Source organism: Anolis carolinensis, chromosome 4 (assembly GCF_035594765.1).
Source record: "Anolis carolinensis isolate JA03-04 chromosome 4, rAnoCar3.1.pri, whole genome shotgun sequence".
Taxonomy (NCBI): Eukaryota; Metazoa; Chordata; class Lepidosauria; order Squamata; family Dactyloidae; genus Anolis; species Anolis carolinensis.
This window is the reverse complement of record NC_085844.1, coordinates 17,598,935-17,626,909: the sequence shown is the minus strand read 5'-3', so window position 1 is coordinate 17,626,909 and position 27,975 is coordinate 17,598,935. Positions and strand designations below refer to the sequence as shown.

At 40.0% G+C, this 27,975-nt stretch overlaps 1 protein-coding gene across 1 annotated transcript; it reads left to right on the top strand.

The window, feature by feature from the left end:
• Positions 1–180: 180 nt before the first annotated feature.
• Positions 181–27,975, top strand: tbc1d31 (TBC1 domain family member 31). The gene is made up of 22 exons (XM_008121678.3): positions 181–372; positions 3,087–3,233; positions 3,621–3,736; positions 4,002–4,180; positions 5,616–5,767; positions 6,935–7,094; positions 7,216–7,416; positions 8,378–8,554; positions 9,747–9,826; positions 9,914–10,060; positions 11,465–11,598; positions 12,016–12,149; positions 13,710–13,889; positions 16,963–17,195; positions 18,095–18,247; positions 19,232–19,367; positions 20,196–20,288; positions 21,608–21,748; positions 23,212–23,406; positions 23,564–23,714; positions 25,421–25,546; positions 27,644–27,975. The coding sequence occupies exons 1-22, from the start codon at positions 296–298 to the stop codon at positions 27,784–27,786; spliced, it is 3,255 nt and encodes a 1,084-aa protein (XP_008119885.2). The 5' UTR covers positions 181–295; the 3' UTR covers positions 27,787–27,975.

Here is a 27,975-nt window from a genome sequence, read left to right as displayed (position 1 = left end):
AGAATAATTGAATGCAAACCAATCCCTGTTTTTTGCTTGTGCGTCAGACCTGCGCGCGCATCCAACTCGAAGCCTTGCCAAACCTGGTTGAACTTGCCCACAAGGTTTTGTCCCAAAGCATAGCTAGAGCGACGGGCTGGAACGTTCCAAATTGACGTCATAAACACGTGCATAAAGGGGAAAGTTTGTTTCACTCCACCCCTCCGTTCGCGGTTTGGTATCTCCCAAAGGAGGTGCATTGAGCAGCGGCGGTTAGTTGCTTGGGGCATTTCGGCTGCCTCTCTTTTGAATCAAGATGCAAACTTTGGACCTGGGCAACCGGGAGGAGGGCAAAATCTGGCATCGCAAGCCCTCCCCGTCCACACAGCAGGGGTAAACCGGTTTTATAAATGTAAAGTTCGCCCCAAAAGGGATACACCCATAATATCTTATAATTCTACAATTTGTTTGCAACGTTAACAGCTTAAAATAATGCATTTTTCCTTAAAATGTATGCAAACATAAAACAATATATAATTTTGGACTATTTTTGGCAATTTGTCCTTTCTCCCATATTTATTTATCTATCTGGGGGAGGAGAAAAAAGTCAAAGAAATACAGTACTCGCTTATCCAAGCTAAACGGGCCAGTTTGGATAATCGAATATCTTGGATAATAAGGAGATATTAAGGAAAAGTCTATTAGACATCAAATTAGGTTATGATTTTACAAATTAAGCACCAGAACATCATGTTATACAACAAATTTGACAGAAAAAGTAGTTCAATAAAAATAATGCTATGTAGTAATTACTGTATTTGCGAATTTGGCACCAAAATATCACGATGTTTTGAAAAGATTGACTACAAAAATGCGTTGGATAATCCAGAACGTTGAATAAGCAACTGTTGGATAGTTGAGACTCTATATCTAAGTCACTAAGGTTTGGCATGTAATTTTATTTAATCTCCTGTATATACTCTACATGATGCAGTGGTGTTGTAAATTTTAAAACAAAATAAAGGCATTATTAAATGAAAACTTTGTGACTTTTGGCCCATCATATGCTGCTATGCAACCCTAACAGGTTTAAAGATTCAAATAATTAGAAAAGTGTTGAGAAATGAGAAGAGAAACTTAAAACTTTGGCTTCTACAAAATGTAAAAAAACCCAACTACAGTAGAGTCTCACTTATCCAACATAAACGGGCCGGCAGAACGTTGGATAAGCGAATATGTTGGATAATAAGGAGGGATTACACATCAAATTAGGTTATAATTTTACAAATTAAGCACCAAAACATCATGTTATACAACAACTTTGACAGAAAAAGTAGTTCAATACACAGTAATGTTATGTTGTACTTACTGTATTTACGAATTTAGCACCAAAATATCATGGTGTATTGAAAACATTGACTGCAAAAATGTGTTGGATAATCCAGAACATTGGATAAGCGAGTACTGGATAAGTGAGACTCTACTGTATTTGAACAGATGGTGTAACATTGTAACGTAAGGTGGAATGTGTAACTAGGTGCATCAACACTATAGAATTAACTCATTTTGACACCACGTTTGTTGTCATGGATAAGTGCTACGGAATCCTAGGAGTTGTAGTTCGGTAAGGCACCAATATTTTGTCAGATAAGATTAAAAGACCTTGTAGAACCGTGGTTCTCAATCTGTGGGCCACTGCCCACTCATAGGCTGTGAGACCTAAAATAAGGTCCAGGAAACGTGGGGAAAATCAGCTCTACATTATTAAATACGGTTTTCTGCGGCTAAGCAGATGGCGACTGCCTGTTGGCATATGTTTTGTATCAGAAACTAGACCTGATGTGGTCTAGCCAATGCAATTTTCTGAACCAACACCCCAAATAACCAAACTGAATCTAAAGTTGACCAAAAACTGATTCGTATCGTAACCCTTTTGGTACTAATGTTGGAAGTGGTCCCTGGTCAAAAAAAGGTTGGAAACCACTTTGTAAAACTACAACTCCAATGATTCCATAGCATTGAGCCATATTGGAAAGCTATGTGGCATAGAGATGCCTACTTTTTAGGAATTGGGCAGTTCTGCTGAGCTTAGGTCTTTCAACTACACAGTCGTTCATGGTAGCTGAATGAATATGACTCTTCTTGTGTACCTTCAGTTAGTTTCTATGGTGACCCTAAGGCAGGCAGGAAGGGAGAAAGGAAGGAAGGAAGGAAGGAAGGAAGGAAGGAAGGAAGGAAGGAAGGGGAAAGAGATTTTGGGAAAAAAAGGGGGGGAAGCAGGGAGGGAGAAAGGGAAGAAAGGGAGAGAGGAAACAAGAAAAGGAAGAGGGAGAAAGAAAGGGAGGTAGGCAAAAGAGAGGAAAGGAAGTCAGAATTCAGAAAGCATGCTGTATTGGTTTGAATCTTGGACTATGGCTCTGAACCCACTGGGTGACTTTATATAAGTCACACTCTCTCAACCACATAGGAAGACAAAGGCAAATATTTTCCTTTTGAATAAATATTGACCAAAAAAAATCTGTTATAGGGTCACCCTAAGCCTGAAACGACTTGAAGGTCTATAAATAACAATAACCACCCTAATTAATAATTAGTTATATGTACCTTACTTGGAAAGTGAGATGTTAAAACCTATTTGTGGCTGCAAGAAGCTTAGCCTATCCAATTTTGGCCCCTTACTGTTGATTGAATTGGATTATATGAATCTACACTGTCATATAATTCAGTGCAGTTTTTCTACATTCTGAAACTGGATTATATGGCAGTGCAGATGGAGCCTTCGTCTTAAGGTGACTATGAGTGAGAGACCTTCATGTCACCCTGTTATTGACCATGTCACCCTGTTATCGACCCTATTATCGACAGGCTCAGGACCTAATATTCTTCAGTGGGGACACGTTTCCCCATGATAATAACTCTTCCAGGAGTGAATTTTCCTTCCAAGGGATAGATTTCTCTCACTTCCTGTTGTCTCACCCCTCTTCATTTATAACTCGACTACCTGTAGTCTTACTCTGTAAAAACTTAGGACCAGCTGTATATGGCATACGGTGCACATAACTCTTCATAATATTAATTTGTGAACTTCTCATTGTTTTTTCCCTCAGAGTCATCATCAATATTATCCACAGTACCACTGGATACCATTCCAAGACCATACGTTTTTTGAATGTGGCTTTCGACACCTCTGGAGACTCCCTCCTCGCTGGAGACCATCAAGGAAATGTTTATGCTTTCGAATTGGCGGCCAACAAGTAGGATTGTTGTTTCATTCACCTTTTCTAGCTCTTGCTTAGAAAATATTATCTGTATGGTTGGAGGGATGCACATATTAGCATAGTTTTTAATGTGATATGAAAGAGTAATTTCTTTCACTGGTCCTGATACGTTCTTGTTCCAGTATTTTCATATGCACAAAACTGTCTAGAGATTTATAACCTGAATATTTTAAGAAATCCTCTGGCTTATGAGATGAATGAGACTATCTGATATTTTGTAGGATCAATCTTTGTGAAAGCATTCTAAAAAGTTCATATTGGTCATACCTATAGTGTATATCTTATTGAGAATTGCCTTCTTTGGTTTTTCACTGCTGTGGCTTTATTATGCTCTGCAGAAATAATTCTGATTTGTACAAATAGGTTCAACCTGGTTCAACGAACAGCACAAGCTTGTACTGCTTTGGCATTCAATCTCCGCAGGAAGACAGAATTCCTGGTAGCGTTGGCTGATTATTCCATCAAATGCTTTGATACAGGTAATGAAATATGTATATATTTTAAATTCCTGTATCTCATTTTGATGTAAAACAAAAATGAGGAAATGTTTGTCTCTAGCATTGGACTACAATTCCTGTATTCATCTACCATTGGTTTTGCAGTCTTGGGCTTTTGGGAGTTGGAAGTCTGAAACATCAAAGGGCAAAAAGTTTCACCCTCCTGGTTTAAAACATCCCACATTCATTCTGGTGATAAAAAGTTTTGATCTTCCCACCTTCTTATGGATCTATCTTATTGCTGTAGATACTAAAGAACTTGTTAGTTGGATGCGAGGGCATGAGTCTTCGGTGTCTTCAATCTCCGTTCATGGTTCTGGGAGATATGCCATCACGTCATCTGCAGATACGGCCCAACTCTGGGATCTCGACACATTTCAGCGGAAAAGAAAGCTGAATATCCGCCAGTCTGTGGCTATCCAGAAGGTGAGCTCTAAGGATGGCTGGTTTAATATCTTTGTTGAACTTTCTGGGAACGGCTGAGGGAGCTGGATATGTTTAACTTGGAAAAAAGGAGGCTGAGAGAGGACATGATAGCCATGTTTAGATATTTGAAAAGATGTCACCGAGGATTGGCAAGCTTGTTTTCTGCTGCTCTAGAGACTAGGACATGGAGCAATGGATTCAAATTGCAGGGAAAGAGATTCCAGCTGAACATTAGGAAGAACTTCAGCTGTGGCGCAGGCTGGAGAGCAAGCCAGCTGCAACTAGCTGCAATGAATCACTCTGACCAGGAGGTCATGAGTTCGAGGCCCGCTCGGAGCCTATGTTTGTCTTGTCTTTGTTCTATGTTAAAAGGCATTGAATGTTTGCCTATATGTGTAATGTGATCCGCCCTGAGTCCCCTTTGGGGTGAGAAGGGCAGAATATAAATGCTGTAAATAAATAAATAAACTTCCTGACTGTAAGAGCTGCTTGGTGGTGGAATATGCTGCCTGGGAGTCTAGTGGAATCGCCTTCTCTTGCGGTTTTTAACCTGAGACCGGATGTCCATCTGTTGGGGATGCTTTGATTGCTTTTTCCTTCATGACAAGAGGTTGGACTGGATGGCCCTTAGGGTCTCTTCCAACTCCATGATTCCATGATTCTTTGGAAATCCATAGCAATTAAAACTGAGCTAGCTGCCTCAATACAAGCTTCTCATTGGGCAGGTTCTGAGCATCATGGATCCAATTTTCCACCCCAAGGAGCCATCAGGCTCAGAAATGTGGAACAATAAAAGAAATGTAATGAATATTGTTTGCTGTCAACTTCTGATGGTGAAGTAGGATGGGTGAAAACATAACACATAAGAAGAAAAAACGGATATTATTTCCCCAGTACTTTTTTCATTAAGAGGATGTCAGGAGAGGTCCAAAGGCCAAAAAAAAGTTATGGGGGGAAACACTTTTCCCATGGCTAATTACAACTATGAAAAATGTGCTGTTGGACTACAACTCCCATCACCTGTAGCTTTGGGTTGTGTTGACTAAAGATGACAGGAGGCATAATCCGAGAACTTCTGAAGGAATTACCTTCATGCAATGTGTACAAGGTGCATATGAAATATAAATAATTTTTTATGTTTAGACTTGGGTCCCATCTGCAAGATATGTCATTATGCACATACAATATATATACATACAAATATTCCAAAATATGGGGAAAAAAATAAAAATACTTACAGTCCCACAGGTTACTGAGTCTGTATCTGCATTATTTACAATTCATCTGAGCTTATCAGATTGTTGAAATCTAAGAGACTACACTTAGTAAAATTTTAACCTTGACCTTTTAGAAGGCCAAATATAATCTTGGCTATGGTGTCGAAATCTGCTAGCATTAAAAATAGCTTCTTTTTTCTTCTTCCCTGTGCTTTCAGGTTTTCTTTCTCCCGTTAAGTAATACTATTATAAGCTGCTTTAAAGATAACACGGTCTTTGCCTGGGAGTTTGACACTCTTTCCTGCAAGTACCAGCTGCCATCTCCCATAGAAGGTTCTGCCTTGCGCTATAAGGTTTTTGCTGTTACACGGTAAGTTATGGTATTCAAGGGTACAGTTGTTGCGTTACTTTGTCTTAATCTAGGCTGTAAGCCATTTTGGGCGTAATACTGGGATAAGGTGTAAGGTATAATAAAAAATACGGTTTTTAATAAAAAAAAATTACTACTACAGTTGGCTCTCTTCATTTGCAGGATTGACTCTTGCAATTCCCCAGGTAGCATAGGCATTACAGTCTCCATAAAGTAACATTTCCAACTTCTGGCCTTCTATTAGCCCTTTCACAAGAAAAGGAGTACTGTGGATGCATCTATGTTGTAGAATCCTTGCAGTTTGGCACCACGTTTCCTGCCATCACTCAATACTAAGGAATATTGGGATTTGTGGTTTTACAACGTCTTTAGCTTTTCAGCCAAATAGTGCTGGTGCATCACCAAACTACAAATTTCGTGGAATAGAGAACCATGGCAGCTAAAATGGTGCTAAACTGCATTAATTTTGCAGTTTCTTTGTACTGTGTCCCTGCCCAGTCAAGACAAGGTGTTGCAGTCTCTTGAAGCAAAAGATGTGGAGAATCTTCACAGCTGAGACATATCTTGAAACTATAAAACAAGACACTACCTGTGTTTGCAGCTTGGTCATGAGACTTCAGAAAAGACACACACAAGATTGTACTAATTATGACTTTTATTGTCACTTGTTGTATGACACTATGTAACACGATTTTTGTTCCTGGGTTATAAATGTCATTTCCTAATTGGTTCCATCATAAAAGCATGGAAAAGGTTTATTAAACTGGAAAAACTCTGTTTTGTGGGACACCCTGCAGCACATTTTGCTATAGTTTTTCAATGAATATCTCGTAGAGTCTCAACCAATTCAATTCAGTTTCTGGAGTACAGCAACTACTTTCAAAGTCCCACACAGTTAAATGGGAAATAACACTTTAAAACCAGGAACATGAAATTTTGTCAAAATTTTTTAAACAGTGTTATAGTTTGGGTGGGAAGAGCTTTTTGTACTACGCATTGTTTTGAGTGCCCAATCAAATAATTAAATGACTCCCATTTCCTGATTTAGCAAATACTATAACATGTTTGAAAACTGTCAACATGGTAGATCAGTGAAGAAATTGAGCTTCAAATAATGCTCAGAAGCTGGTTTAATGTCAGATTTGTGTGTCTATTTTTGTGGTCCAGAGATGGCCGTGTCCTTGCAGCCGGTGGAAAATCCAACCACCTGCATTTATGGTGTTTGGACTCGAAGCAGCTCCTAAGAATAATCCAGATGCCAACCAAAGTGCGATCTGTTCGCCACCTGGAATTCCTCCCTGATAGCTTTGATGGTGGATCAAATCAGGTTGGTGGCACCAGATGAAGAAAGGAAGAGAAGTGTGTTCACTTACCTGGTGGCATGCATCCTATTTTATGTAGCAGTCTATGTATGGACACAATAATGTGTTATTGCCTTTGTTCTCTAGGTTCTTGGGGTGCTGAGCCAGGATAATATCCTGAGATTTATTAATATCCAGACATGCAAGCTTCTCTTTGAAGTTGGCACTCATGAAGAAGGGATCAGCATGGCTACCCTGAGCCCCAACGGGAGATATATCGCCGCAGTCATGGAGAACGGCAGTCTTAGTATATACAGCATCCAGGCTCTGACTCAAGAAATAAATAAGGTAAATGTTTTTAATGTAATGGATCCAAGAATTTGTATAGATGGTGAGGCAAAAGGATGGTCCTCCAGTTGCTTTTGGACTTCAGCTCCTGTCATCATTGTCTGTGCTGGATAGGGCTGATGGGCATTGTAGTTCAGCAGTGTCTAGAAGGCCACAGATTCCATGTAGGCTGTTCAAAACTCATAAGACATATTACAGCTATATTTTCATGCTGTCTACATTTGCAAGGGAGAAAGTCGACTCTGAAATTAGCTTTTAGTTCAGTGCTTCCCAACCTTTGGGCCTCCAGGTGTTTTTGACTTCAATTCCCAGAAATCCCAGCCAGCTTACCAGCTGTTAGGAACTGTGAGAGCTGAAGTTCAAAACACCTGGAGGCCCAAAGGTTGGGAACCACTGCTTTAGTTGGTTTGTGTTCTATAACATTGTATTCCAGGTTTCTAATAAATGCACTTTTGTTCTTTTTTTTTTTAAAGATCTTAGATAAGGTCTAAGACAGTGTCCAATAATATGCCTTAAATAGTCCGTCATATATCCCAGTTGACTGGTTTTGTTCTAAAAATAGCAGAGGAAGAAGTGTTAAGTTCTGAAAAATGGGTTGAGTTGCACAGGTCCAGAAGAGGACTCACTGAAGTTGCTCACCTCTGATTTAGTCCTTCTCTACCACAATGTCTTTTAAATGTGTTGGACTGTAATGCCCATCATCCCCAACCAGCATGATGACTGAGTCTATAGAGCAATATATCAGGTTGTCCATATGACACATTCAAAGCTAAGAAATCTTGGGGTTGTTGTTTGCATCCGTATTTTATGTCATTGACTGTTTGTTGGTTGTTGAGTGTGAAACTACCATCTGTAGTGCTTAAGGCAGTGGTGAAAACTTTCAAGGTATTTCCTGATGTTTTACTCTTTAATTCTTAATTGAAGAGGTATTAATGAATCCCCTGAATCTGTGCTTTTTCAGCCACCTCCACCTCTGTTCAAAGTCATTGAAGAGTCCTCCCGATCCAGGTTTGACACAGATAAGCTAACAGTCAGAGTGGCCCCTGGGATCTCGGCGAAGCCATGGAAATCAAAGGCAAGCAAACTCCAGACAAAGGTCTTAAGGCCACAGAGAGATGTATCACATGAGGATAAAGAGGTAAGAGTTTGCAGCAGTTCTTTGGAGCTAAAAGGATCCCAAGGGATATCTAATTATGTCCATATTGGAGCAAGATTAAAACAAATACAGGTTGAGTGTTTCTTACTGGGAATTCTAAAATCCAGAATACTCCAGAATCCACAGGGTTGCTTGAGATAGTAACATCTTTTGCTTTCTGATGATTCAGTGCACATAAACTTGATTTCTTGTAGCAAATTATTAAAAATGTTGTATGAAATGACCTTCAGGCTAAGTATGTAACCATAAGCAATCTTCATGTTTAAACCTGGATCCCGTCTTCAAGATATCTCATTATGTATGTTATACGCAAATACAGCTATTTCAAAATCCACAGTCCAAAACTTTTTGGGTCCCAAGCATTCCATATACTCAGCCTGTAGCACACAAGCAATTAACAGCATGCTACAATATCTTCACCATGAATGGGGTCCTCTTAGTATTTATTCTAGATAGTTCATTTTTGTAGGCTTAGCCTGGTTTATTGCTTCCTGTTGATCCTGACTGATGGATTAGAGATGGAAAAACTTCTTTAATTGCTGCTTAAACGGGTTTTCTCAATTGCCCTAGTGTTGGTTGCGGTCCCCACTGGATGCGGGAAGGGGATATTACATTTAAGCTATTTATGTTGGTCATATAAAAAATAGTGGAGAAGCATTAATTCACTGGATAATGAAAGGAAAATGTGAATTGAAATCATTTCCTTCACTCAAGAACTGACACTGACACGATTGAGACGCTGCTATAATTGTTGTTATTGTTGTTGTGAGCCTTAAAGTCATTTGCAACTTACAGTGGCCCTATTACTGGGGTGTTTTGCAAGACTGTGATGGGTTGCCTTTGTCTTTCTCTGAGGCTTCCTGCCCTCAAGCTTCCAATACAGAAAGTGTGACAAATTTTGAGTGTATCTACACTATAGAATTAATGCAGTTGGGGCACCACTGTAACTGCCATGACTCAGTGTTGTGGCATCCTGGGAGTTGTAGTTTGCCAAAACTCTTTGGCAGAGAAGGTTAAAGACCTTGTAAAACTACAGTTGTCGTGATTCCATAGGATTGAACTACGGCAATTAAAGTGTGGTCAAACTGCACCCAAGGAAAAAAGTTAAGGCAGAACAAAAAATAACTTTAGAGTCTACACAACATGAGAATTAACCTTGTTGGTCTTGTTCTAGAATGAGCTGCCAGATGGACTGAACAAAAAGCGCCTCCAAGCTTTGCTGAAAGGATTTGGAGAATATCCAACAAAATACCGGTGCGTAGACGCATGTGTCTGAATGAATGTCTTGCACATTTTCCTGTTAAGTCACATTGTCCCTGTGAATCTGGGTTGTTGTTACAGGATGTTTGTGTGGCGCTCCTTGCTCCATCTTCCGGAAAACCACTTGGCCTTCAGCAGCCTGTTGGATAAAGGGACCCACTCAGCATTTGTGCACCTTCAGAATGAATATCCTATTAAAAGCAGGAAACTCTTGCGTGTCTTACAGAGGTAAATAAGGATACCACAAGCTGCTATGGAAGTTAATAGAGTGGGGAAATTACCATACCAGCAACTAAGAGAGAACTTCAGAGGGGTTCTGGGATGATAATAGTAGTAAATAGTAAATGATATTAGTAGTAAATGATAATAGTAGTAAAAACTACTATTCCAAACTCTGGTTGAAGTTAACTTTATGCTCTTTGACTATCCTGAACAACTTGTTGTATATAGAGTTTATGTCAAGTATGAACTGCTCTACTCAGTACTGTGTTTACACCGATTTGCCAGCAACCAGGATTCAGGCAGGATACTTTCCTCATCCTGCTTGGAGGTTAAATTTAGCATTCGCTGGATCTAGCTGTTAGCTGCCTTTATATAAGGTGGTAGCTTTTTCCAGGCTAACTGCTGGATTCAGCTGAAGTTCACTTTTTGTTGGCGGTTCCAATTTTTTGACCAGGAACCACTTTGACCAGGGACCACTCTCCAACATTCATATCAAAAATACAAATCAGTTTTTGGTCAACTTTAGATTCAGTTTGGTTATCTGGAATGCTGATTCAGAAAATTACATTGGATTGACCACATCAGCTCTAGTTTCTGATACAGAACATATGTCACCCAGTAGTCACCATCTGCTTGCCCACAGAAAATCATATTTACTAATCTAGAGCTGATGAGGTCTATCCAATGCAATTTTCTGAATCAGCACCCTAAATAACCCCAACAACAGGTCTCAAAACAAAGACACCAAGACACCCCCACTTCCAGAGACCACATAGAACAGCTCCACTTGGGGAGGGAGGAGGAGGAGAAGCAGCAGTCAGGAGGCTTGTTGTCGCACCTGGCTTTTGTGGGAAGTCAGCCTCTCCCCTCCCAACATCTCGATTGTTTTGACACTATAAGAGAGTTTTGCGAGACCAGTCGCTCACGTTGCAATGGTGTAGTAACGGTGAGGCCACAGACCATATTGGAACCACTGCTGTAAATACTAGATTTATAGTAATAAATTTTATTTGTTGCCTGTCTCTCCTTGCAGCTTGAGGCAGGGCACAACCAGTTAAAACATATCACTATAAGATACATATATAAAAAATAATTTCTATAAAATACACATATTTTGACTATTGGGTTCTTTTTTCTCTTTATTTTTCAATATTTTAACTTTATTTAAAAGTTTTTAAAGTTACATAAAAAGTAAAAAAGTGAATCAAGATTCACTTTTACATATTTCTTGACTTTGGATTATTTGTTACCAGATACAACTTGCCTCCAGGGTTACATTTTGAAAACATGTTCTTTGGTACCATTTTCTTAAATACTTCCTGGACTTCAGAACATAATTTGCAGGTTATCTCTTTGTTGTGTGCGGTTCTTCTCTCCCTTGTCTAAGCAGTGGTTTTTCTCTGTGTACAGGACTTTGTCTGCTCTGGCTCACTGGTCCACCATCTTTGGTGAGCTGCCTTATGTCCCTTTGTTGGCCTTCCCTTTCGTCAAACTCTTCCAGAACAACCAGCTCATCTGCTTTGAAGTGGTTGCTACTGTAATAGGTATGGAAGGATTTTTCAGGGAATACTGTGTTTCTCTTTAGAGAAACTTTGGTGGAGTTTTGGCACCACAACTGAGAAACCGTCATCCCTTTGTCCTCTTGGCCATTCAAACCTTCATTAGTGGGAGGAGAACTGAAAGAGCTTGTCAGAAGGATGTTGGAATTACAGTTGGCCCTCCACTTTCATGAGAACCCCAGCAAAACTGAGCAAACCACCAATTTTAAAAATGCCAGGTTTGGTTTTTTTACTTAAGAGAACACCTCTATAGGAATCTCTAGGTCCTCCAGGATGACTCTGTGCTTGACTTCCTTAATTTAAAAGTTAAACCTGCCAGCATATTTATCTCTGGTGTATCCATCACTTTCTCTTAAGTAGTGAATTTGGTGTTTTTGTTTTCTGTTTTCCATCTTTTTCCAGTTAATTGGTGCCAGCACTGGTTCGAGTTCTTCCCAAATCCGCCCATCAATGTCCTCAGTATGGTGGAAAACATATTGGCACAACACGACAAAGAGCTGCTCCAGCATTTGATGAATTACAATATAACATCACAGGTAGAAAACCATGTAGTCTGGCCTTGAGCACAAGAGAAATATAACTCTGTAGACACATAACAGGATTCAGTAGGCAAATTGTGCAGAGGAATTGGAGTAGAACCATCTGGTCACTTGATTTTCAGTCATCATTGAGGGACTTCCATGATATTCCTGACATAATATTTTTCTTGTTCCAGTCCAGAAAATGTTGTTATCTATAGGTCAGAAGTTAGTCTATAACAGGGAATATGTATTCATGCCTGCTGTTTTGGGTCTAATTTTCTCAGAAAAACTATGTCATATTTCCGAAGCCGTAAGGAGCCTCCAGTGGCCTAGGGGATAAAAGCCTCGTGACTTGAAGGTTGGGTTGCTGACCTGAAAGCTGCCAGGTTCGAATCCCACCCGGTGAGAGTGTGAATGAGCTCCCTCTATCAGCTCCAGCTCCATGTGGGGACATGAGAGAAGCCTCCCACAAGGATGGTAAAACATCAAAACATCCTGGCGTCCCCTGGGCAACGTCCTTGCAGACGGCTAATTCTCTCACTCCAGAAGCAACTCTGGTTGCTCCTGACACGAGAAAAAAAAAAAAAAAAACAGAAGCCATAAGGCATTCTGACACTCCCAGTAACCATCTATCCCATAGTGAGTAAATGTTAAATTCTGGCTAATTGACGGCTTAAACTTTTATCTGGATATTCTCTGATCACATTTACCTCCTGAGTGGTTGAATATCACTCTGCAATACTAGGTGGTAATCCTCGAATACCATTTCTAATTGACACCTAATGCATACTTGTTTGGGAGTAATTGAATCTAGTGACGTAGCAATGTCTAAATCTGAATTTACAGTATTCTTTGGTAAGATTACACTGGGGAATAGCCCATTGTTTCCTCAAAATAAATTACTGTTGTATACTACTATTGCAGATTAATTTAGCCCAGTTGCTCAAAATGCATTGTGGAACAAATTGTTCATTTAATATACTCTTGGCCCTCGGGCAATTAGGTGTGCAGGATCCCTACAAAAGTAGAAACACTGGGACCATATGCCTGTTATTTTTTATAACCTGAGTAAACACTTTTCTGCATTTCTTAAGTGCTCCAGAATTATTCTTTGGTCAACTTTCACCTTCCTCTAGCAGGATAATGACCACAGAATCACACTGGAGGACCTAGAGATATCCAGCGAGAACATATATTTGGTTGCAATGGGCAGTAACAAAAGTGGCAGCTAATATAGTACCTGGGAGGAATCAAATCTGCAAATTCTTAACCCACAAATGTGGAGAGATCATTATTTCTTGCTCTTCACCCAAAAATCAACCCTATCACTTGAAAACAAAACAGTCCTTGCTTTGCAGGCTTACAAACTAAAATGATTGTTGTTTTTAACTGAAATATAACACAAAAGGGGACTAAGAAAAGTTTGAAGTAGGCAGTACTGAGAATCACAAGGAGGCCATGATTTCTGCAAGACAAACTAAGCACATTTTGAAAACATCCGTGTTGCTCCAGCTTGTCAAGTGTTTTATGGTCTGGTTGCAACAAGTACTAATGGGTTTGTGCTTGCTACTTTAGGTCTATGCCTGGCCTCTCCTGGAAACAATGTTCTCTGAGGTTCTGACAAGGGAGGAATGGCTGAAAATGTTTGATAATATCTTCTCCAACCACCCTTCCTACTTTCTGATGGTGGTTGCTGCTTACATTATCTGTTCCAGGGCTCCATTGCTGCACTGTAATCAGAAAGAAGACTTTGAGGTACTTCAATGGCTTCATGTTCTTGTGGTCCTCTCAATTCTCTCTTTTAGGAGACAGAGTTTCACTTTGTAATTCACTCCTACTCCCATCCTGAGAAGAAAACTTCAGTTGGGTATTTTTGTGTCTATTAGAACCAATGTATTAGAACCAGCCTGAACTAGACATGCACCTCGTCAATATTGTTTTGGTTTAAAAATTGATTAGCTGTTTTGGAAGGCCTTGAAGATTGTATAAAATTACCTGAAATAGCAATGTTCCAATAGAACAAGGTTATTGGGCTTTCATTTTCGCCTCCCAATTGGGAGTAAACACAGGCTGCAGTTTTTGAGGGGTTGTGGCCCATGGCAAGTCCTGGGAGAGTATAAATCAGGCATCACAGCCTAATTTTAATGCCTATAGGGTTTCATGGTCATGGAGCATGAATGCTTCTGTGGAATTAGGTTTACAGACAAAAAATAGACAGATCTGTAACCTCAAATGTGTTCATTTCTCTATCAGTCCCGTCTTACAGTCATAGCTTCTGAGTAAAGCATTGAGAACATGATTTTTGTCGTCACAGAACACTTGACAAGGCTTTTGGGTGCGGGATAAAATTGGCCTACCTTTTTTTAGTTAGATCTGTCCATTACGTTTCCAGCTTAATCTTGATTTGAATGAAAGCTTTACTGTGTGCATAATGGAACACTTATGAGGAACAGGAAATACAGCTTGCAAGTACAGTACAGGCTTCTAGTATCTGAGTTCTCTAGAAATGAATGGCAGGTATTACTTTTCTGACATGTTTTGATTTAAGTAAATAGGTAACTAGAACAGCCTCACAGTATTTAGCTATATGGTGCTGATTTCTATCAGAGCTTGGAAATATTTGCTTTTTCAGAGTTGTTGTTCTTATGTACCTTCAAGCGGTTTCCAGTTTATAGTGACCCTAAAGTGAACCTATCACCTTAGGGTCTCAATCAGAGATAAAAACAGCATTAAAATGTTGTTGTTAGTACACAGCAAACAAGATCACTATGCTGGCTGTTGTATTGGATCACATGTCAGACACTTCCCAAGTGTCTAGGACTATGTGATGTATCAGTGAATAATGTGTGCAGATCTGAGTAGGGTGGCCTTTTGCAGCTGACAGATGGTAATTTTGTCAGCACCAATTGTTTTAAAGTGCTGGCAAAGGTCTTTACACACTGCACCCAGTGTGCCAATCACCACTGGGAATACATTTACTGGCTTGTGCCAGAGTCATTGCAGTCCGATCTTTAAATCCTTGCATTGTGTTAGCTTTTCTGGTTGCCTTCTCCTGAGACTGAGAAGGTATGACTTGCTCACATTCAGTGGCCTCCCATTGTGAAGCAGGGGTCTAAACTGTGGTGTCCTAAAATTCTGGTCCAACACTTAACCACTACAGAGCTCTCATAATCTATATGGCGAGGGAATTTTTGGATTTGTAGTCTATAATAACATTTCCAGTCAACTTAAACCAATTTAGACCCCTGTGGCGCAGTGTGTTAAAGCACTGAGCTGCTGAACTTGCGGACCGAAAGGTCACAGGTTCGAATCCGGGGAGCAAAGTGAGCATCTTCTGTTTGCCCGAGCTTCTGCCAACCTAGCAGTTCAAAGACATGCAAATGTGAGTAGATCAATAGGTACCACTCCAGCAGGAAGGTAATGGCACTCCATGCAGTCAGGTGTTCGGCTTAGAAATGGAGATGAACATCAACCCCCGGAGTTGGACACAACTGGACTTAATGTCAGGGGAAAACCTTTACCTTTACCTAGACCAGTGATGACCAACCTATGACACGCGTGTCAGCACTGACACGCCTAGCCATTTTTGCTGACATGCTGCTGCATGCAGATGGATTGGATGACTTATGTCTTTTGTGGCCAAATTTAGTGTGATTTGGTCCAGTGGTTTTGTTGTTTACTCCATGGGAATTATGCACATTACACACACACACACACACACACACACATATTATATATATATATATAATATATACAGCTTAGAATAATAGAATAGTAGAGTTGGAAGAGACCTCATGGGCCATCCAGTCCAACCCCCTGCCAAGAAACAGGAAATCGCATTCAAAGCTTAATTTATAATAATATATAATAATATAATATATTGTATATACATGTAATATTGATAATATTATAATGTATTACGATATAATACTGATAATAAGACAATTTAATAATATTAATTATATATTATATATTAAATGTAATATTACTAATAATATTACTATGTAATGATATAGTACAATATAGTAATTTAATGCTAGTATTGTACTATGCCAATAATATAATGTACTGTATGTGTATGTAATTTGTAAGCTGCTCTGAGTCCCCTTTGGAGTGAGAAGGGCGGCATATAAATGTAGTAAACAAATAAATAAATATAATTCTATTATTATTACATTATTATTGTAGTATATTATATTATTATTATTCTATTGTTGTTCTATTATTATTGCAGTATATTATTATATTATTACTATTCTGTTATTATTATATTATTCATTATTCATGACTACACTGAAACTAGAATAGAGAGAAATCAGCGTGGAAACTGCAAGAGGTACCATAGATAGCTGTACATGGAAATAATGGTAGTAAATAGTTTCTGATTTATTAAATATAGTTATATATTTTTTGTTATTTAAACTATATATATTGTGAAATTATGCTTTTTTTTTTCTCGAAGTGACACGCCACCCAAGTCATGCTGAGTTTTTTGGTGAATTTTGACACACCAAGTGCAAAAGGTTGCCCATCATTGACCTAGACCAACTAATCCCGGGAATAATGAAGTACTCTTAAGTGTGCTTGGACTACAAATCCAAAGTATAACATGCAATTCATGAATTCCATTTTGCCCACTCCTGCTTTTTGGGGTTGAAATCTTTTGGAACAGCTTGCTGCATTCCTACAGTAGTATCCTCGGCTAATTTCCGGCTGGGTTAATTGACAACGTAAAACCTAGAATACTTTAGCAATTCAGAGGCCCTTTCTGCTTGCTGTTTCGCCCTTTCCCTTTGCATTTTTTGATCAAAACCTGTCTTCATTGCAGTACTTCTTCCATCATCGGAATAACCTGGACATCAGTGTTGTGATCAAAGAGGCCTACCACCTCATGGATTGCACCCCAGCAGACATCCATCCCCGGCGGATGCTGGATGACTTTGTGCCGCTGACCAAGGGACAGTACCCCATATTCAATAAATACCCCAAGTTCATTGTGGATTACCAGTCTCAGGAGCGGGAGCGAATCCGACAGGATGAAATTGAATACCTGAGAGAGAGGTATTGAAGACAACAGGGATCGGGGAGGGACCGTAGTCTGTGTTCCTGGATTTTCTCAAAAGACCCTCACATTAGATGCTTGGATAGGGGTTAAAAATAAGGATTCTGTGGGGGATTGGGTCTGATGTCAAACCATTTTGAAAGGCATGCTCTTGGATGCGTGAAAACACACACATAGACCACACTATGTAATTATATCAAGTACTTTACTTTTAAAATCGTTTTCAAACAATGTTTGTGCAAGACGTATGTTGCATTGCTTGACATTGTAATGTTAGATGTGTAATTTAAAGTAAGCACCTTTGAAGTTTCAGTGTACCGAACATTAGGTAAATCCTATAAAGATGTAAAATGTCTGATTAGACTAGAGAGAGAGAAAAAAGCACTACTCACTTTGTGGCTGGTTTATGCTGAACGTTCTTCATAGATTGTAGGGAAATCAGGACAGAGAGTTAAGGAAAACCCTTCGAAGGGAATTGAATAGTTAGTGCAAGGAATGATTGAAAACTGCTACTGTGATCCATTTCCTGTTCGGCTTCTATTTCTTTACTATCAATGTTTTTGTAGTATGCTAAATCACACTTAATACTCTTTTTTTTTTTTTTACTTTTTATGCCATTTAAACTCACCTTAAGAATATCCAGAATATTGTCAGGAAGTTACCCCCCAAACAAAAAATCAAGTGCCCTCCAGATCTGCAAGTTACAAGAAATGGAGTCAAAACATATTTATAAACATATTTATTGCTTTGAACAATTAGATTTCTTTATTGTCCAGATTCCTCTTGGGAGCCTAGGTCTAATATATGCCGAAATCAAGCTTAAATCCCCATTCTTGCTTTGAGCCACAAACACAGTTTGTCTTCTTCAAACAATGAGCTTCATAATTGTTCTTTGCAGACAATTGGTTCATGAGGTAGAAGCGAAAGCCATTGAGCGCAGAGTGGAAGATGAGACTTGGTATCGGAAGCAGGAGCTACTTCGTAAGGCAGAAGAACAAAGAAGGAAGATCCTGATTCAGGAGGAAGAGAAGCTAGCAGAACAAAGGCGGAGGTATTTTCCTTCTAGCATCTTTGGCCTGGATTGTGGCCATATTTGGAAGCTAAGCCCTATGTGGAGTGGCTTAGGGAAGTGAGTGCATTTAGGCTGGAGAAAAGTAGGCTGAGAGCTGATACAATAGCCATATTTAAATATTTGAAACAATGTCACTTAGGAGAGGCAAACTTGTTTTCTGCTGCCCTGGAGACTGGGACACAGAGCAGTGGATTCAAACTACAGGAAAAAAGATTCCACCTAAACATTAGGAAGAGCTTCCTGGTGGTAAAAGCAATATGCTGCCTTGGAATATGTTGGAGTCTCTTTCTCGGAGGTTTTCAAACAATAGCTGGATGGCCATCTGTCAGGATATGTCTATTCTCAACTGTGAGTTTTCTGGGCTGTATCATCATGTTCCAGAAGTATTATCTCCTGACAGTTTTCCCACAGTTTGCAGGCATCTTCAGAGGTTGTGAGGTTTTTTGGAAACTAGGCAAGTGTGGTTTATATATCTGTGGAATGTTCCAGGGTGGGAGAAAGAAAAATCACAGCAACCCAGTGATTCCAGCCATGAATGCCTTTGACAACACCTCTATTCTCAGAGTTTTCTAGATCCTCCGTGATTGGTTCTATGGTATCCTTCTGCCAGAGGATCACTATTTTCTTAATATTATTTTGCATGTTCATGATAAGTTCACTGGCAGATTGCTTTTATTTACCTAACTTTTATGCCACAGTATTGATTAACTTGTATAAATCAAGCAGTAATTCAGCCAATCAAATCCATTTCAAGTCCAGCTTGCAATGCAACAAAAGTGAAAGGCGGCAGGGATATATCTGCAAGGCAATGGTTAAAGAATTATTGCTTACTGAGAGAACAGTCATAGTAGTTAATGAATGCACACTGCCAAAAACATCCCACTGTTCCTTGTCACTTTTGCCTCTTGAATGGTTCGTTTCTTCTTGCTCTCCTTAATTTGTTTCATTTTGGGGGCTTTGAAGGCTAGCTGCTGTAAAGAGAGAGTTGAAGGTGAAGGAGCTTCAGTTACTGGAAGCCGCAAGAAGGCGTTTCCTGAAATACCAGCAGGATCAACGGGAAATGGAGCTCAAGCGGCTTGATGATGAAATTACAAGGAAGGTAATCCGTTAATGTTTGAATAACAAGTCCAATGTGACTAGGAGAGTTGGGGTTTCTATCATGTTGACATGACCTAGTGTTGTGCTTTGCTGCATTTTCTAAAACAAGCAAAAGGCACAAGTCTTTTCCAATGGAGTAGTGTTGCCACTGGTGTGGCAGCTGCGCTGCCGTGGCTTGCAGAATGAATGAACATTAGTGCTGTTTATTGTACCTGGATGATGTTGAAGATGATGACAGGTTTAATAACAAAATATGTGTAATAATAATAGACTTGTTTAACAATCATGTCATGCATTATACAGTTTAAAACTCATTTATTCATGCCTCTAGTCCAAAGTTGTTACTGTGATTTGCCTTCAAGTTGTTTCCAGCTTATGGCAACCCTAAAGCAAACCTGTAGCGGGTATTCTCGCCAAAGTTTGTTCAGATGGGGCTTGACTTTGCCTTCCTCTGAGGTTGAGAGAGGATGGCTTAGCCCAAGGCCAACAATAAGTTTTCATTTCTGAGCATGGATTCGAACCTTCATCTCCAGAGTCATAGTCTCTCAAGTATGACACCACATTTGGGAGTCTTGTAGGCCAAACCAATTTTGTAGCTTTCCAAACTGCGAAAATAGCTCAGGGGCTGCATTTTGGCCACTCCTGGGCCAGTTCCAATCAGCAAGCCCAGTAGAAGTTATATCAGTAGCAGTCCCATCATCCTAAAAGAGGTCAGACTGATCACATCTCCAGCATTTTCCTCTGCCCAATATTGGATGCAAATAAAAATGTTGAAAGCAAATAAAGAACACGGTTGCTCTTTTGCCCTGACAGTATATATCTATTCTAGGCATCAATGAGAGATCAAGAAACAGCTGCTACTATTCGAGATGTAGAAGTGCAGCAGATGGAGCTTCAATCGCAGAGGCGGCTTTTTGAACAGGTAACGCACTCAACACAGTATGATAATGTGTTGAATATACTAAAAATATTCATTCTCTCCATTATCAAAGAAGTTAGGTACAAATGGAGTGCGGAGTGTATTGAAAAGTGGATGTCGAGGTCAGGTTTGCCTCAATCAGCAAAGTGCCCATGAGCTGGTAGTTCAGTTATTATCTGTACAATACTATCCACTTACTGATTCAGTAAAGGAAGCTTATGTTTGGCTGTCAGCGCTCCAGCTTTCAAGATTCCTAGAGATATGATCTCTCAGGTTGTTTAAAAAGTGTTTTTTTATTCACAGTCTTTCCACTTTCACAGGGGCTTTGCATCCCAACAAATGTGAAAGGCTGACTATATTCTCCACTGTATTTTATTATATGACTTTGTTAGTGTCACTGGTAAGAACAAGATGCCAGCAGAGCTGGAACTGATCTTTACTACTAATCACAAGGTGAGATTTGTTCTAAAGTAAGATTGGCTCTAAGAACAAATTTCCAGAGCTGTAACTGTTTCGGTCTGTTGCAGTAAAAAAACAAACAAAACATAGATTATTGAGGCACCTTATAGATCTCAGCAAAGCCACACCTTGACCCTAGAAAGTATTTTAAAATATTTTAAAGCCATGGACTCAGAAATTAGGAATATGGAGGGCCAACTGTACTTCCTTGCCAAGGCTGTTGGATTTCCTCCAAAGAGGAAGTAACAATTGGTGTTTTTGGATTTTATGAGTGAGCCAATGAAGAAAATGCATAATCCCCCTCAAACTCCACCAGTAGTTAGTTTGTCATGTTGGGTATGTGTGCCAAGTGTGGTCCAGATCTGTCAACGGTGGGCTTCAGAGTGCTCTCTAGATGCAGGGTGATCTACGACTTACATTATGTTGGGTCAGTTACAGTATTTTCTGTTGGTCATGGATGTCTGTGTGTGCCAAGTTTGGTCCAAATCCATCGTCAGTTGGGTGCACAGTGCTCTGTGGATGAACTGTAACTCCGAACCTCTAAACTCAATCCCTTCCAAACTTCACTGGTATTCAAAGTTAGGCATGTCAGGTAGGCGTGCCAAGTTTGGTCGAGATCCATTGTTGGTTGGGTCCAAAATGCTCTTTGCATGTGGGTGAACTATGAGTCCCAAATTCTAGGGTGAATTTCTGTTGTTGATGAGAGGCCTGTGTGCCAAGATTAGTCTAGATCCAGTGCTCTCTGGAAGTTGGAGCTGTCTTATACTTTTATTAGATACATAGGCAGATAGGATATAGATTGGAAACCTAGAAGTATGTCATACCTATTTCTCACCATAGTTACCTTTGTTTTGTCTTAACAGAAACTAATCAAAGAGCAGGAAGCCGTGACACAGGAAGTAAAGGGGGAATTGGACACCAGCCGAAGGAAAGCTGATCTTGAGGAACACTTGCTTCAGAGGTTGATCGAAACTGACCAGGGCAGGGAACACACAGCACAACGCGTAAGGACCTAGGCAAAAGTCTAACATCAGTCTTCTGAACAGCTTTTTTTTTTTTTTATCTTGGAACAAAGTGATTTGAATTCCTTCTGTAGCTTGTTATTTTGGAAAAGAAAGTTCAAGTCTGTTAAGATGAAATTTGGTGGGGCGTCAGCTTGGGTCGTGTTTTACAACAAATTGACAGAAAAAGCAGTTCAGTACACAGTAACGTTATGTAATACAGTGTTCCCTCACTTATCACGGGGATTACGTTCCAGGACCACCCACAATAAGTAGAAATCTGCGAAGTAGGGATGTTATTTTAATTTTAATATTTGTACATTATTTTATTTGCCTCATTGCTGCTGCTTCTCCTCCTTAGGGCTGCCCCCTTGCTTCGTCCCTGCCATGTGGCTCTGGCTGCCTCTGCTAGGGAAGAAGAAACGCTGCTCTGTGAGTGAGCAAGGGAGGGCGAGCGGCAGAAGAGCCTGGAAGAAGCAGCCAGACTCCTCTTCTGCCGTCGCTCCAGACGGCCATGCCAGGAAACATGGAGGACTTGGAAGAGGGGGCGGAGTCCTCCACGAGTCCCGTCCCCCCTTCCGAGTCCTCCACATTTCCTGGCATAGCAAGTCCACGATAAACGAATCACGAACGAACACTGTAATTACTGTATTTATGAATTTAGCACCAAAACATTGCAATATATTGAAAACATTGACTTAAAAATGGTTAATAACAAATTGACTTCAAATAAAAATAGAATTGCATAAAATGAACGTACAGTAGCAACATTGTCGGAAATTAAATCCAAAAAAAGTTCAATCTATGCTGCTGAGAGAAACTGCTGTGGATCACGGCGGGAGGCAAACTGCTTTGGATAATCCAGAACATTGGATAAGTGAGTGTTGGATAAGTGAGACTCTACTGTACCTGGGATCTCCTCTGGAGCTTGTAAATTACTTTGGAGCATAATTCCTAGGAATACACTGGTAGCCATGGATGCTGGAGGGTTCTGGGAATTGTAGTAATGGACTTCTTGGTGACATACCTCAGTGATAAATTCCCTTACATCAGTTGTTGTATTCTTTAGAGAGCTTTGCTCAACAATCATATTCTGGTTACGGCTATACAAGCTGCTTTTATGCTGGCATAACCACTGTGTGAATTGTTGCTCTTTAAGGCATTGCATGTTTGCACCCTCAAAGGTAAGTCTGTTGACTGGTGCAACCAAGTGTATATAGGCATAGTGCAAGTTAAACAATAAGATATGCAACAATGTGTTTTTGGTATAGGGATGCTTTAGCTAAATTGGTATAAATTTGCACTATACAACTACTCTCTTGGATGTTTGCCCCAAAATGTAACATTTACCAAACACAGTTTTCCCCATCAAAAGCAACTGACTGTTCACAAGACTGAGGCACCAGGTGAACATGCATCAAGTTCTCGAAATAATTGTTTCTCTGATGTGATTGGTGTTGTTTTAGCTTGTGGAGGAATGTTTGGCCAAAGCTGACCAAGAGCACCTGGACACAGGCTGGCGGGCTCAGGTGCTGCGCATGCAAAGGTGCGATGACATGGATCGCGAGGGGCGTTATCAGGAGATAGCAGCACTCCTTCGTGACAACAGAGCAACAGAGGCGGAGTTGCGGGATGCAATGAAGGCGGAGGAAGCCCAAAAAGTGAGTGCTCAAAACGCCACCTAAAATAAGGCAGCACCCTGCTGAGTGGTTGCATTACTTTTAAATGGCTTTACCAATGGGGTCTATCTCCTTCTTCTCTTCTTTTTCCTTCCTCTTTTTAATGGAGGTGTCCTGCTCCGTGTTTGTCTTGTTTTAGTGGGAAGATGTTCTGGAGGAAAGAGAGCATTTGGCAGCAGAACAGGCAGTCACTGCAGCATTGGATGCCAACAGAAAGCAGTTTCTAGAACGTGAGATGAAAGATGCGGTAGAACTGGCTGGGAAACTCCAGGATGAAGATGGCTATTTTGGTAAGCCCTTATAGGCTTTCTATGGATAGTCATCTCTTTTTATTTATTTACTAGCTTGGGTCCCCGGCGTTGCCCGGGTTATTTGAAAAAGTCAAGCTTTTAATTGTACAAAATGCATAAGGTTGTAGATTAACTACAACTGACATCATGCCAGGTTAACCTCGAGAAACTCCATCAGTACTTAAAGTATGTTGTGTTGGGCAAGTTTGCTCTAGATGCGTCATCGGTGGGGTTGAGTGTCTTCTCTAGCTGTAGGATAAACTACAACTCTCACTATGGTGAGTTAGTCCCCTCAAACCTCTTCAGTAGGTTGAGTTAGTCATGACCTTGTTAGAAGTCACAACCTTTTAAAAAGATGATTCCATAACCTTTTGGGAAAATGGCATTCCTGAAAGGCAATTGAGTTTCTCAGCTGTTAAACTGATGAGCCTAGGTATTTCTTTGAACTGTTAGCAACAAAGATATGCCAAAGCACAAACACACACACACACACACACATATATAGCAGAGTTTCAGAAGTGTTCTTTTAGTTGCCCAAAAACATCTGCACTCCCTTAAAACATCTTGGTTTAAATCATGCTCTTAAGATACAAAATAAGCAGACTTCTTTAAAAGTAACATAGTTGGGTTGTTGTATATTGGTTTCTCACAAACTTCATGTATTCAGCATACATCTACAGTAGAGTCTCACTTATCCAACATAAACAGGCCAGTAGAACGTTGGATAAACGAATATGTTGGATAATAAGGAGGGATTAAGGAAAAGCCTATTACACATCAAATTAGGTTATGATTTTACAAATTAAGCAACAAAATATCACATTTAACAACAAATTTGACATAAAAAGTAGTTCAATACCCAGTAATGCTATGTAGTAATTACTGTATTTACAAATTTAGCACCAAAATATCATGATGTATTGAAAACATTGACTACAAAAATGTGTTGGATAATCCAGAACGTTGGATAAGCGAGTGTTGGATAAGTGAGACTCTACTGTATTTGCTTATCAGTCCAGTTACAGATGGAATTTGAAGTAGTTTCTCTGTGTAGGTAACACAGGGCGTCTTTCTTAGAGTCAACAGTCCATACTCTAAAGCATATCTGTTCTGAGAATCTAATTGATTCTCTGTAGTTTGGGTGGCTGTGAGTCTTTTGGGTTGTATGGCCATGTTCCAGAAGCTTTCTCTCCTGACATTTCGCCCACATCTGTGGCAGGCATCCTCAGAGGTTGTAAGGTTGTGGGCGAAATGTCAGGAGAGAAAGCTTCTGGAACATGGCCATACAGCCTGAAAGACTCACAGCAACCCAGTGATTCCGGCCATGAAAGCCTTCGGCAATCTCTGTAGTCTGTTTCTTCTAACTTCTAGAAGCATACAGTTTCTATTGGCGTCACTAAGCATACTGTTCCTACAGTCTGAGAGCAAATTGTTTCTAAAATAGAGTCTGAGTCCTGAATAGTCCCAGATCTGATCACATGGTCTGCAGCCCCTCCCAAAACAAAGAGTTAAGGAAAACTGCATACCGATACACACATATACAATATAATAAACAATCTGAATTATATACATAACAAATAACTAGTGGAGGCTTGAAGAAGGTGGCTATTTCCAACAGTATACACTTTAAAAGGTATCAAATATCTTCTTGCATGAAGCATGCCTAGTATCTGTAAACAAGCAAGGACCCTGTTTGCCTTCTACAGAGAGGCTGCGGGACTTGAGAGCTTCTCGGCAAGGCTTAGAAACCCATCAGGCATCCAGCAAGACTCAATCACAGCCTGGCAACACCTGCTTGAACGATTCATCAGGAGCAGATTCTTCAGCACAGTGTAAGTTGTGATATAAAGACTCAGAGAGCCAGGATTTCTATTTGTCACACAGCTGCTCACCTTATTTTATTTAACAATAGCTCCCCTGTAACTTTAAAACTCATATCCTTATCTGGGAGAAATGATTTCTCTGAAAACATGTTCAGTCCTCGAAGTGATTCTGTAATATACTTTAAATCTTGAAGGAAAGGTAGTGTATAGTAAATAAAGATGATAGTGATGATGATGATGAATTAAAACCCAATAGCCAGACTTGAATGGGCTAAGACAGTGGTTCCCAGCCTTTGGGCCTCCAGGTGTTTTGGACTTTCAACTCCCAAAAATCCCAGCCAGCTTACCAGCTGCTAGGAACTATGGGAGCTGAAGTTCAAAACATCTGGAGGCCCAAAGGTTGGGAACTACTGGACTAAGGGGTGAGTGAGTGAGGGGTAGGAAGCATTTGACAAAGATAAGAGAAGCCCCAGCAACTTCCAGAAGCTCCAAATGATTGAGGGAAGCAGTGGTGCCCCTCTATTCAGCTTTGGTCAGACCTCCCCTGGGCTTGTTTGCTGCATCTCCGAATGCTAAAACATGGAGCAGTGGATTCAAACTGCAAGAAAAGAGATTTTACCTAAACATTATGGAGAATTTCCTGATGGTAAAAGCTGTCAAACAGTGAAATATGCTACCTTTGTGTCTTTTTTTCTGGAGGCTTTTTAACAGTTTGGATGGCCATCTGTTATTTTCTCAAGGAGAAAAAGCAGGCTACATTAAAATGTGGCTACATTAAAAATCACACAGTTTGCAGATTAAAACCAAAAGCATATAAACACTAAAATAGAATGAAATATAGGACTATTAAAATACATAAAACCATTGAAAATGTGTTAGACTACATAAAACACAGCAGCTGTTAAGAGTGCTTTGGTTGCACCCAGTCTCTGGGCAGATATCCCTTTGGAAGTAAATGGCAATCATAACCTTACTGAAAAGGAAAAATGATGTCATATCTGAGGGTTGTTGTATGTTTTCTGGGCTCTATGGCCATGTTCTAGAAGTATTCTCTCCTGACGTTTCACCCACATCTATGGCAGGCATCCTCAGAGGTTGTGAGGTATGGCGAAACTAAGCCTATGTGAATCTCCATGAACACGTGGAGACCACCTTTTCAAAACTACTAGTCAAGAAAAGCATGATCTTGTTAGAAGTCAGCCCTTTGAACAAGTGATAAGCATTCATGCAGTGGCACACAGGCAACTCAGCTGTTAAACTGAAGAATCATGTCTGAACTGCCAAGGACAATATATTTGGTTAGCAGAGGTTGGTTGTTTCTTTGAAGTTGAAATTGCAGTTTGCCCAAAAGATATATACTCCCTTGAAACCTTTTAGTTTATAATATGCACTCAGAGAGAAAAACACTGTCTTCTTTGAAAAATAGTATCTTGTTTACTCACAAGCACCTTGTATTCACCATACAGGTGCATTTCTTATTTAAAGTTCAGTTATAGCTAGAATGTAGTTCTCTCTGTGTGTTGAGTACATAGGGTATCATTCTTAATCAATAGTCCATAGTCTTTAGGTATAGTTGTACTCACTGAAGCCCATAAATCATACATCTCTATTGAAGTCCTAACAGCAACATGCATCCACCTCCACTGAGGTCTGATGCAAACAGGCATCCACCTCCACTGAGGGGATAGCAGATACACATCCACCTCCACTGAGGTGTAAAACAGACAGTGAATACAAAATGGAGCACTGAGTCACATGTCTATAACCTCTCCCACACCAAAGAGGTACAGTCAAGCTGGCATATTAACATACATATAGAATATAGGTCAGCAAATATATAAATTAACAAATAGTAAAAGGCTTGGGAGGTTGTTATTTCCAACAGTGTGTTCCTGAGTTGGACTGGCTGGCCCTTGTGGTCTCTTCCAGCTCTGATTCTCTTTGCATTTGCAAGTTGTATTTCCCAAGGAGACATTAGGATCCCAACACGTTTCTTACATTTTGGGATCCAAACAGCAGCCTTGGGGAATACAACTTGCAAATGCAAGGAGAATCGTATCTTCACTTCCAAGTGCATGTGTTACAATTGCCATCTGTTTTTTCAAGTCTCTTTAGACCGAGGACGGCAAGAGCTGGAGACTCGGGAGCGGGAGCTAATGGCAGAAGTCCGGCAGTTAAGGCAGAGGCTGATGTCCCAGGCTCAGGCGAGGCAAGCGCCATCACCGGTGGATGCACAGGGGAGCAGCTGAAGACCAGGACCGGCTACAGATGGACATTTTTTACTGAGATTCTAAGTCGCTGCACAAAAAGGATCAAAGGGACAGATTTTGCACCATTTATTTGTATCTTTAGAGATATGTTTTGTATTTAAAGCCATTATATATGTTGAAATTTACTTTTTAAGAAATACATTAAGTAAATATACATTTTTAAGTAAA

Coding starts and splice junctions, on each gene's coding strand:
- tbc1d31 (XM_008121678.3), top strand. CDS start 296: ATGCAAACTTTGGACCTGGGCAACCGGGAGGAGGGCAAAATCTGGCAT. Junction 4,181..5,615: donor AGTCTGTGGCTATCCAGAAG/GTGAGCTCTAAG, acceptor CTGTGCTTTCAG/GTTTTCTTTCTCCCGTTAAG. Junction 20,289..21,607: donor AGAGGCGGCTTTTTGAACAG/GTAACGCACTCA, acceptor TTGTCTTAACAG/AAACTAATCAAAGAGCAGGA.